This window comes from Magallana gigas, chromosome 2 (assembly GCF_963853765.1).
Source record: "Magallana gigas chromosome 2, xbMagGiga1.1, whole genome shotgun sequence".
NCBI lineage: Eukaryota > Metazoa > Mollusca > Bivalvia > Ostreida > Ostreidae > Magallana > Magallana gigas.
The window spans coordinates 39,413,392-39,425,994 of NC_088854.1; the positions used below are offsets into that span (position 1 = coordinate 39,413,392).

At 33.4% G+C, this 12,603-nt stretch overlaps 1 protein-coding gene across 7 annotated transcripts; it reads right to left on the reverse strand.

Annotated features, from left to right (window-relative positions):
• Nucleotides 1–57: 57 nt before the first annotated feature.
• Nucleotides 58–12,553, reverse strand: LOC105341588 (FHF complex subunit HOOK-interacting protein 1B). 7 transcript variants are annotated; one of them, XM_034444281.2, is made up of 14 exons: nucleotides 12,400–12,552; nucleotides 10,850–11,659; nucleotides 10,526–10,684; nucleotides 10,130–10,216; nucleotides 8,933–8,950; nucleotides 8,209–8,256; nucleotides 6,942–7,109; nucleotides 6,117–6,199; nucleotides 5,705–5,860; nucleotides 4,732–4,836; nucleotides 3,068–4,044; nucleotides 2,171–2,349; nucleotides 1,500–1,698; nucleotides 58–1,214 (listed from the first exon to the last, which is right to left on the reverse strand). In XM_034444281.2, exons 2-14 carry the CDS (start codon nucleotides 11,615–11,617, stop codon nucleotides 931–933), a joined length of 3,231 nt encoding a protein of 1,076 aa, XP_034300172.2. In that variant the 5' UTR covers nucleotides 11,618–11,659; nucleotides 12,400–12,552; the 3' UTR covers nucleotides 58–930. The 7 variants fall into 7 exon arrangements, with proteins under 7 accessions (XP_034300172.2, XP_034300174.2, XP_034300175.2 ...); XM_034444283.2 differs by lacking the exon at nucleotides 8,933–8,950; XM_034444284.2 differs by lacking the exon at nucleotides 8,209–8,256.
• Nucleotides 12,554–12,603: the final 50 nt, after the last annotated feature.

Consider the following 12,603-nt stretch of genomic DNA (forward strand, 5'->3'; position numbering starts at 1 on the left):
AAGTTTGTATACAGTGTATATATATAAATATATTGTTTTGCTAAAAGTTATTTTAAATTTATATTTTCACTAATGCTCCATCTAAATACATTATACTCTATATGGTTTATATTCTTAACAGCTTACTTTTAATTATATGAGTATTTCAAAAAATGATGAACAACAGGGTCTTCACAACCAATGTATCTTGATTTGAAATCTTTTGCAAATCATATTGCTATACGATACTTTTTTTTCAACATAAGGAAATCAAGCCACATACATGTACGTTTTACATTATTATGAAATATGCATAGAATTTTCTTATCTTAGTGTGTATGTGTATACTTGTATATATTACTGTATATAAAAATACTTTGTGTACGTACAAGAACATATAAAAACAAAGCACAAGATTACATCTTGCAAAGTACATGTAAAACTTCATAAAACTCTTGAAAGGTCATTCACATAAAACATTTACAGAAATGAATACTGCAAAATAAAACATATTGACCATTCACACTAAAAAAAACATTCACTTGAATTTCTTTCTAGACAACATCTTTGGTTTCATCCAAAGCTAAAAAGTATCATACACCTTCTGAATATTGTAAACCAATCATTAAGCATTTTATATTCTGAAAAATGACCAGAAGCGTTTAAATATCATTATACTCTCTTATTGCCTTTTAACATAAATAATGGTACATGTTTTATGATTATCCAAATAAGCACTGGTGTGTTACAGACTGAAGTCATTACATTTCCGTCGTTGATAAAAAAAAAGGAATATTTAACTGTTCTTCAGTTACTTAATTATACATTTGTAAATAGATGAATTAGATTCATTTGATATGTGCTCTGCATGGAAAGGAGAAATTCTTTGTTACCACATAATGTCTGACAATAGATATAGCTACCAAAACATGCTATCAACTTGACCCAAGGTCAGACTTCTGACTGAGCTAAAACTGCTTGCTCCTGGCTGTAGGCAGCGAGTTCTTTCACAAATTCCTCTAATATCACAGCACAAAACACAGCGTTCCTGATTTTGGGGGAGTCCATGGGGTTTTCAGATATATCGTGGGGCCTGTTCTGGTAGTTGATGTACCGGAATCCCCTCGCCCCCTGAAGGATCTGGACCTGGGGGCCTTTCTTGGCTCTAGGAAGGTCGGGCCTCTTGACTGGAGATCGTCGGAACAACAGGTCTGTTAAACTAGTTTTCTTTTTGTCTGTAAAATAAACAATTCATAAAAGACATACAATTGCTGGTTTCCTACGATCACCTTTCTACATTTCATAATGAGGCTAATTATCAAGAAAATACACATTTATGTTACAGTTGTGTCAGGAATACCGTATATGATGTACAAGCATGTATAAATAACCTATTTTTTTTATTAATAATTTTTAATGAAAGTTTTGCAAATTCTAAATGATATGGGTTTGAAACAAAAATTTGATTTAAGATTCTTCACTATCAGCAATAATAGAAAATTGGTCTCCTCTTCACATACCTTTGTTATTGTTTTCTGGCACAGGAGGCGGTTTGACGGGACTGACTGTGTTGATTCTGTAGGGACTTATCGTCACACAGCCCAGCCTCCATTCCTCCTCCCGAGCGATCAGGGTCCTCTTGGCCCTCAGAAGCAGTTTATCAAAGCTCGGCACAGTGTACGCAAAATGGTCCACTTTCTGTTTCAATGATGTTAACACCTGAGGAAATTTTTAAAGGTTAATACATACAAAACTTTTTCTTTAAACTTCTGCATGCATGAAAATTAAGTACAGTATTAATATCTAGAATTACAAGCAAAAAGATGTATCAGCTAGTACATGGATGTTGACATACATTATTTATCCAATCATCACACAGAATAATAAGTGTCTTCCTAAACTGATGCAAAAAGATTTAGTTTTGGACTATATTTCATGCAAAACATGATTTTTTCACTTATGAAACTTAAAATTTACAGGAAATTGCATATCATGTAATAAAGAACATATAAACATGCTGGGTAAATATTTTACGAGATGAAGACAAATGTAAAGTAATAGTTTCTTCTGCCTGTCTTGGCACAGGGGCCAAACCTGTTTCGACTTGCTTGGCCCCTGTGCTGTGAGAGTATACATGCAACGCAATAGCATAAATAGATGAATCAACATTCACATACAACCCATTTTATACCTGTAGAAGGGATTTGACTGTGGGTTGGAATACAAGATTATGACTAAGCAAGAAAGACCTAAGGAGAGGTTGTGGATAAGAAGCCAGGCGAGCTATAACACCTGTCAGCAGGAGATTGACAGGTAAGCTGTTCTGCATCATTCCATCCAACTTGGAAAAGAGGGCCATCAGAAAGGGGCCTGAAAAATAGGTCATCAGCTATATTTGTTTACACAATACAAGTATATCATTCATTCCAAGTGTTTTTCAGTCAATATTATTCGGGAATATTACTGAGGCATTATGTTATTTTCATTCAATTAGATGTATCAGATTTACCTGGTACTGTAGATGCCTCCATTTAAATACATTTAAAAGATTTACTAGTAGTTTAGAACACTGAACCATGAGTTGTTTTTTTTACAATTCAATTTCTTTATCATTTTTTTTTCCCTAAAAGAATATAACAATTGAGTACAATGTCAGAAAAAAATACTGGTTAAAAAAATTCAAGAGTCAAGACTTAAAACCAAAATTTGTTTCATAATACTGATAACAGTTTTTCTATACCAATTCAGACTGTAGTCAGACCTTAAAAATATACAATTGCATATCTCAAATCACAGGCACCTGACATTTTTTTTATTCTTCTTGTTTTGAAAAATACATGCCTTATTTCATTTACCGGTATTATACACTGTATAAGGTAGAGGGTATTTTTTTTAATTTTGAAAAAAAAAACTATATTAAATAAAGTGTCTGTGTCTCAGATAATGCACCATGTATTATACCCTGGCTACAAATTCAGGGTAGTTAACTTGAAACACAGCACTTACTATGGTAAAACTGAAATCAAGAATAATATAATGAATAACAAAGCCCTCCGCAATAACTAAAAATATCACATGTCAGAATTACCTATGTTAGGTGCTAACTTTCCAGTATTTGACACAGCAGCAGGCACAGAAGTGGTATTTTGCATAGACGCGTCAGTCAAGTTGAAACTGACAGACCTAACAGTTGATTCATCACGCGAAGGCTTACGATGAACAACTGTGTCAACAGAGTTCAAGGACACTCTCTGAGGCAAAGTTGACAGTGCAGTCTGCACATTAACATCACTGGCAAAGTTTGACATGGATATTTCTACAAAGCTGCTGGTGGTGTCTTGTGAAGGACTCCCCTTGGAGGGATCGGACTCCACCCCATCCCTGGTGCTGTTGATGACTTCAAATGTAGTTCCATCACCAACGACTTTCGTAGAGTCGTCAGCTATTGACTGAGGAGACAACTCTAAATTCACACTGGTATTATTCGAGGACTTCACACTGCTGCTGTCTGTTCTGGAACACAAACTACTTAAAATGGAGTCTAAAGAATTCACACTCTCTTCGAATGTCTTCTCTAGATCTGGTGGAGTGGGCACCTCGTCCAAATAGTGAATAAAATCTTCTATCTTTTCTGGCGAAGACATAAAGCTGTTTGAATCGTAACTAGTTAGGAGGTATGTTAAATCAGGGACAGAGGACTGACAAGAATTATCCGAGAGGAAGACCTCGTCAACTTCTGAGGACCTCTGGAGAGGACCTCCATTTGAACCGTTCACGTCTTCTAACATCCTAGAATTAGCACCACTATTACACAACCCTGTTTCTGTCACTGAACTTATCTGCATTGATTCCGAGTCACTGCCATTGTCCACAAGGGCATCCATTGATGGATTTTGACCGTCATAGGGATAGACCCACCTCTGGCATGCTTTGGCACAACTTTCCAGCTGGCTTTTGGCTTCAGCCAGGTAATCATAGTAGTTAGTTTCGTAATGCTCCAGCTTGCTTCCGAATGTCCCCGGAGGAAACGCTGTATTCTGCTGCTCAGTGGCCACAGTAGCTGACCTAAAAGTAAAAGTTATGAAATATTAATTTATGGTACACTACAGCATGTACAGAGTATAAATAAAAGAAGCTTCTCATCAGCACTTAATTTCATATTGCTCAAAACACTACAGGTACCACCAACATGAATTTCATGTAAATATCATTCAAATGTGTGATTTAAGGCTTCGTTTTGTCAACAGTGCATCAAATTATTAAAGAATTATAGAATTTATGTATCAAGACATTTTTTGTTAAATCTTGTCATTATTTCACCTGCTTTTTAGTTATTTCCCCCTTATTCTTCTGAAGTTAATTTTGACTTATAAAGAATTGAGAGAATTAGTTTTCTTAATTAAAATAAAACCTATAAATCTCAGTTGAAATCTCAGTTGAACAAAACATTCAAAAACTTTCAACAGAAACAAAATGAACAATGAGCATGCTTTCAATATCTAAAATCAAATCATTATGTAAAAAAAATATGTAAAATATTTAACATTAACCAAATAAAATGATCTAACATTTAGACTGCACCATAAAGATATAAATATATATATGTCCACTGTATGGTGATAAGCTATGTACACAAACAAAATGCATGGCGAAATAATACATCACACAGTGCATTAGTCGGGGAACATGGGTCACTGGGTTTAATGAAAGAAGTGACGGGGGAGTTAGTGTGTTAGTAACAAACTGATTTACCTCCGCTTCTGATAGTCTCTCTCCTTTTTTCTTGCTCTGAGAAAACTACTCAGGCCATGTTTGATGCGGTGGTTTTGTGATGTGTTAGCGTCACTAGGGTTACATCTATATACAAAACATACACACATGCCACTTCCCACTGACTAATATCTGCACTCTAGTTCAAGTATGTTTGATATTCTTACAAGTATCTGTTCTGAGGTTTACCTGGTATGTAATTGTGTAATGTATTCAATGGGTCCTATATCCATTTGATCCATTCAGCACCCCAAACCACTTCCCCCCCCCCCCCCCCCCCCCCTCCCTCCTAAAAATCCCTTTGCTAATCACAGTATTTATCTACGAGGATATTTTATAATCTGATGTCTTAAAACTGGAAAAAATGAATGACCAAAAGACTTCAGTTATGAAATATATTCAGCCAAATTTGTTTTTCTTCTTATATCTTAGGATTATCATATGTACTGTAGCTTTTATTTAGAAATACCTGTACATTAATTACCAATTACCTAGGTGTTAAAAATGTTCTTTGTCATTTCAAATATAAACCCTTATCATGCAGATAAAAGTCTTAAAACATTTTTTCTACATGTATTTATGTATATACAGTTAACATTTAACAAAGACATTACTTATGTCAGCTTAACCAAATAAAGAAAGCATTTACATGAAGTAGCATAATTTTACAAAACAAATTCAAAAGACGTGAAAATTTAAAATACAAGGATATGTTAAGAAATATTAATATATATATGTAATTCCAAAAAATCAGCCCAATGCAATAGAAAAATCTGGATATTTATTGCAAAAGAAGACTTCAATTTAAAATTGTATGAATTAAATAAATTATGAAAATGAATATGCACACACGCAATAAAAAAAACCCAAAACCAATACCAAGAATATATAATCTTACCATGTGTAATACATGTATACAGATAAACCGTGGTAAGAAAATGTTCTCTGTTCTTACTTTTCTTGTATTGGAGTACTCTTCTTTTCAATTAGTTCCGGTCGGCAGCAGTTTGGACGGAGTGAGAGGAAGCGTTCGGCACTTTTACAGTGAAGGTCAAGGTCACTGACATTACGTCGCTGGCTGACCATCACATGTGTACAGGGAATCAGGTATCTGCCAATTAAACACTACATTACAATTTTGCAATCAAACGCATTACATTCTACCAATCAAACAAAAACATTACATATTAAATGTACTAAAACTCTATTGCTAGACAATGCAAGTACATTTGGACATACATGTATTCGTTCATAAATCAAATAAGAAAATAAATTCTACAATTTAATCAAAGAAAAGAAAAACATACTGGAAATTCTACTTATTGACTTATGCTAAAAATAACGAGCCCATGCAATCTTAAAATTACCTGAAGACAAGTTGAAACATGACATCTTCACAATTTAGATTTACTAGGGTTTTAAAAAGTGACAGCGACACAACACAAAGGGGCTGAAAAAAAGAAAAATTCATATTGATATGTAGAAACTGAATAATTTCTACTCTGATAAATTCATGCATGCTAAACTAGACTAGTTATAAAATACTTAAACTATTCATAATAGACAGAGAAAGCAAGAAATCATAACATTCTAATGTATATTCATAATTGTATAGATGATAAAAATTAATGAATAATCCCTTCAAAATATCTAATGTTTTGCAATAAATGATTGTGTAAAAAATACAGTAGACTCTTTATATAATACAAGTACATAATTCTGCAATCCCGCTGTTTTTGATCAAAACGTGAGAAAATAAAATTCGCCAAATTTTCACAACTATTTCATGTAGTTCATATACGTCATCAAATTTATAGGGAGACGATTGCTTTTCGCAATTTCATGCAGATTATTATTAATTACTGATGTTTAATTATGAATCTACAATTCTGTTTGTGTGATAGGCATGCTGCCTGCTCAGTAATTTGCTGCAGTACCTCATTTTATTACGTTTTATACATTTGTAATCAAATGTTAGAGAATTAACATAAATATGAAAACAAACAGTCCATGTACATTTTAAAACAAAGTAAATGATCAAATATCTCATCAGAGTACCAATACCACACATTTTGTACTATAGAAATATATTTCTTCTGATGATGATCAGAAACACTTGACTTCAATACTTGGAAAAATATTTTTAATTTCATCATATGCAAATCAATTTAATGAATATTCATAATTTTCACCTTTGAGCTGCTGTTTATGCGTGTAATGAGAGAATCTAGAATGACAATTTCATCATTCTGTTCGACTAAGATGAACTTCAGAAAGGTGCGTAGCAGGTTCGGCTCTGTGGTTTTCCTCAGAAACAGTTCCAGGTAGGCAGTGGCTGCTATGACTTCTTCTCTTGAATTCTACAAACAAGAGATCATACACATAAAAATTATTGTACTGAAAAGTCTGAGGTCAAGATAGATTGGTAAAGAAAAAATAATTTACTACACTGGTATAAATTGATAAAAAAAATCTGTGAATCTATGAATATATCTAATATGATTTGAAAAAAAATAAATGTAATCTATCAGTATAAAATATTATAATGAATATGGTGACTGAAGATTTGCAATCTTGACACATACTGGTACTTAAAAAACTGGAAATAATTTTGATCAAGTTCAGGGTTGGAAAATCCATAAATTTATTAACATTCTTGTGTTCTGGCCAGATATTTCGAAAATAAATAAAGACTGATAAACATTATTACAACAATATTGATACAGATAGACAGGCCAAAACCAATATACCATTTGTAAAATGGTTATGAAATTATGACAATATTCCAGCGTTGGTTATCATTACAAAACTGAAAAGGGGTTTTGGGGAAGTTTTGGGGGGAATTCAGGCACTGATTGTGTATTATGTAATTGTTGCAGTGAGTCTAATAACACAGGATAGTAATGAAAGAGGATGCAGCATTCAAATAAATCTATTTTTGTAATAGGTTGCTGTGTCATAAGGAAAAAGGAAGGATATACAATCCTCATTCAAAGGTTATACTACCGGTACACTATTTTGTTCTGCCGATTTTAGTTTAGTCTAGATTTGACTGTTATTTTTAAATAAAAATACCTGGAAATGGTATGGAACAAAACATGACATTAACTCAATGAAAGTGAATTTAAAAGAAAAAAAAACACAAACAGATGTACAGAAACAAAAATACAATAACATAGCCAATTTAGTGAAAAGTCCAAACAAGGTTCATTTAATTAAATCAAAGTGCATTTGGAGGGTCCAACTCTAATACAATCAAATCATCGTCGGTAAAATTAACATAATTTACAACAAAAATAGTAAACAAAATAAAATACATGTACCATAAATTTTCTAAATAATCTAAAATGCAAAATAACAAAACAAGCATGCTGCATTGCACAAAAGGAACAAAATAAGCTTAGGCACAGCAATGGTGGCCATGGCGTAGCGGCAGACAATAATTAAAAGCTTACTGACCGAAAACATGGGTGAATCAAGAAGTGGCAGGGGAAGCCCCGAAACGTCCTAAAGGAAGAGTCACAATGTGTTAGTATCCAATACGTCAACAATGTTAAAGCCCCAATTACCAAATTACAAATAGTGCTATGTGAAACCTATATGATGTAAAAAAAATATATATATATATATATGTATATATGATACAATATATAGATATATAAAATAATATATGGGATTTATAATGGGATTTCCTTATCAATTAGAAAATTAACTTCATCTCAATTTAATTAAAGAACTGAAGGTTTTGAAATCTAAGGTAATTATACAATTGAGATAATGAAACAATAATAGATATACATGTACCTATTTTAAAATATAGCTTTTATGCAAGTATCAATTAATTTGCTATATGTAGATATGCATTACTCATAGTAAGAAATTCATCAATACACTGTAGATTCAAGGTTAATAAATATAAAAGCAATTAATTTCACTATATGTATTGGTAAATGCAATTGACTACTGTAAGCAGTTTAGAGGGAAACAGGAGAGTGTTTATATATGATACTAGTACTGACTTACGGTATACATTTGGATTTTTTTTATTTCACATTCATATAAATGTCTGTCATTTTACATACATGTACATGTACAGATTTTCCACAGCTGAATTTCAAAGCAGACAGTGATGGGAATGGTGCATTAAAAATGAACATGGAAAAAAAACATAGTAAATGCTTACTTCTGACTCATCATTCATCTTTAAAAACACAAAAAGAAAATTCAATATTTCCCTGAACATGGCAAAACTAATAAAAAAGGAACCAAAAAAGGGATGCAACTCCTTTTGTGTCCTGCACCATAAAATCTTTACACCTTTGCAAAAATTCAACTAATAAATTAAAAAGCTACTACTTTTGTGGACTGCAGGCATGCCAAAGTAAAATGCTCCCCCAGACATAAAATAAATTGAATGTAATCTTACAGGATGGTGGACCCATTGAGATCGGCATGCCATTTTACGCACAATACAAAATGGAAACTTTGGAAGAAAAAAATACACAATGTTGATTGCTCTTTTAAAATATGCATTCAAAGCATCCCCCTTCCGCAAACCAGTTGCCAAGATAAGACAAACTAGCATTTCAAAATACGAAGATAAAATTATTGTTGTTGCCATATTTAAATTTTAGAAGAATTTACATTTAGCTGAAGAACATTCTGTTTGTTCCATTGAAATCCAACCCCCCCCCCCCCCCCCCCCCCACAATACTGGTGCCAGTTAATGCACAATGGTTACAATACTTCATGTACAGTGAAACATGACTTATCATAGTGATATATCTACTGTGAAAATATATATTCTGTACAGAGTGGATTAATGAATAGTGGCTTTCTCTACATAATACAAAAGTATTCATAAATGGCATGCCCTTTATAAATAAATTAGAGTGACTTGTGCTCTCAGAGATCATCCGAAACCACATTTTTTCACGAAATTAATTCATTCATCATCAAATTATCACATGCTAAAGAATAATCAAATCCTTGGGTGGCCAAAATTTGGGAAATTTCAATTTTTCACAGGTTCATTGGGATGAAATTTCATGGATTAACTTGAATGATGAATACATTCAATGTTTCATCAAATAATTTGTTGATAATATGAATTTTCGGGTGAGGTCATGAAGATGGTCCAAAAAAGTCTACGAAAGTTGAGCTACCATAAATTCTAATTATTCCACAGTACTTAATAAATGACAGTTTTTGAGATGGATTTTAAGCATGTGTACAGCAGTGTACTGTCACAATGTTCAAAGAGCAAAATCACAAAATTTATTTACATGGCCTAGATACAGTATTAAACCAAAGACCACATATGACACAAATACTATAGAGTGTGTTAGAAATCTACGACCACAGTGGGCCTATGGGATACCTGATGCAATGCTGGCCCTAACACTGGTACTAGGAATCCATCGTAGATAAATTTTATCAGCTGACTTCGGATTGCTGGATGACTGACCTATAAAGAAATATGGTAAAGCATAAACCATGTGTTTTTGCTTGGTCTATACACTTTTAAAGCTAGACCATCACGTTAAACTAAATCTGAAAATCAAAACAATAACAAAATTTTGATATAAGGGAGCAATGAAATAACAATTTGTCAAACCATTATTATCTCAACTCATTTGTCTGTCCTTTTCAAATCAAAATTTAACACTAGATATTTTCATGATTATGCACATCGCAATCTTAAATAAAAAAACACATGTTTTTTTTAATTATTTTAACATATAGTAAATCAACGGTAAACACTAAAATAACAAACCTGGGTCACAGCATTACAGAATTCTAATGAATTAAGAAACATCTGCAACTCAGGCACAAGACTGATGTCTTCTTGAGAAAACTGATGCCATTCATCTGTGTAGACTGGGATTTTTCTTGGGAGCGAGGAATATAACCCACTTAATCCTGTTGCAAGAACCTGGCAAATACAGTATGAATACATATTAAATAATAAATCTGTATACAATGTCCAGTTCATTTGGATGCTAATTAAAACAACTTTGTACTATTTAACTTGTAGAGAATTATTTTGATATAGAGAGTGATAATTTCAATCATCATTATAGGAAAAGTATGCTCTTACTGGACAAAAGTCTGAGTTCTCTGCTATATATAGACCAATATGGGGGTTCCTTGCTGATATGGTCATTATCAACAAAAGAGCATCTCTAGCTTGCTGTCCAACTTTGCCTTCTCGATGTATGTATGGAATTAAAAGTGAAAAAATAAGGAACTTGGTCGGTCCATGATTTGTGCTGGCATTGAAGAAACTCTCAAGAATAACTGTTTCCTGTGAAATACAGACACATAGCTGATGGAGAACTAGTACCAAACGACTTTCAACGTCACTTGTTTTGCTTCCTTCGGCACAAAGGTATAGGAGTCTTAAGAGTGGCTGTATGATGGCCTTGTGAATCAAAAGAATCTGCTGGGACTGACTGATGAGCTGCTCGAAAATCCTTAATTGCTCGCATTTCAATTTGTCACCGTTACTCGAGTTGTAATGACACCAGTTACAAAATTGGTCAAAGATATCTTCCTCTAAAAGATAATGTAGTATAGGACCAGGCATGCCTTGACCACTTTCATCTAATCCTACTTCCCCAACCAGCAAATTTATCATTTGTTCCACATTCTGCATAACTGCTTCCTGCTCATCTGGGTTGCAGCCTTGGCTGCTTGTAGACCCATTCCCTTTCTTGATAATTGATAAGGCTTGCTTCCAGTGGTTCTGAAACACTTCAAGGCATGTTTGAGGGTCTGTATCTGCACGTGAACGGATTTCTGCTGAGTCATCACTCGACTGACCCGAGGACTTTGACTCATTTCGTCCACGCTTAAACCATGACATGTTTCCCGAAGTCTGGAGATCTCTTCACATCTTTTCAAAACTCTGCAAAGTAGAAAATTTATAATGCTTATAGTGTTAACAATACACTTATATTTAGTAAAACTGCCCAATTAACAAATTTAAATAATAAGCATACTGGCGTGCGGCCAGTTCTCGCCGAGTACCATTTCTCGCCAGTACATTGTGATGTCTTTCTTCGTCTATAATTTTATGTGTTGATAAAATGATGTCACAATGTACTGGCGAGAAATGGTACTCGGCAAGAACTGGTCGCACGCAGGTAGTACACAAACATTTCAAAAATTTGTAATGTCCTTCTTTGATCAATGCACTCACATGCCAAAAATGGTGACATTTCGTGTTTGTTAAAAGAGAACCGATTAACCTATACAAAAATAATTAGTCTATTTGTTTCCATATGGGTATTTAACCACATGTATCTGTATCTGTTTTCTTAAGTAAATTGTAATTGAAATTTGCAGATACAAGCTCAAAAACCCACAAATAACCAGATAACATAAAACTATTCAAAATAGATAATTCTGTAATGCAAATGTTATATCTAACTTATGTTCTTATATCGGTCAGACACGGATTACCTTCCACCTGCTAAATAGCATTCCAATCTTTACCATGATTTGACCATACCATCTTGACCATATGAGTAATGGCCTGTCAAATCGTCAAGATCGTTTATTCCAAAGTCACACAGCTAAGCAACACGCGTAATTGAATATTTACAAAACATTTTATATAATTATTCTAAAAGTTTATGTACTCACCATGAGATAACCCTATGTTTACATGTTTGGGGTGTTGTAGCTTGTGTGGCCATTTTCGTCGTCCATCTTAATTCAAAGGTCAAGGCTAAATTTCCTATACATAGAAAAAAATATTCTGAGAACTGGCAAAGGTATTTTGAACAATTCAGTTGAAATTTTGATCGCAATTCTACGACATACTCTAAAATAGATACAATTACAATC

Bases quoted from the DNA above. Each gene is read 5' to 3' on its own strand.
- LOC105341588 (XM_034444281.2), bottom strand. From the start codon at position 11,617: ATGTCATGGTTTAAGCGTGGACGAAATGAGTCAAAGTCCTCGGGTCAG. The intron at 4,045-4,731 runs GTAAATCAGTTT...TTTTACTTTTAG, and splicing joins AGAGACTATCAGAAGCGGAG to GTCAGCTACTGTGGCCACTG. The intron at 1,215-1,499 runs GTATGTGAAGAG...TTTATTTTACAG, and splicing joins GCCAGAAAACAATAACAAAG to ACAAAAAGAAAACTAGTTTA.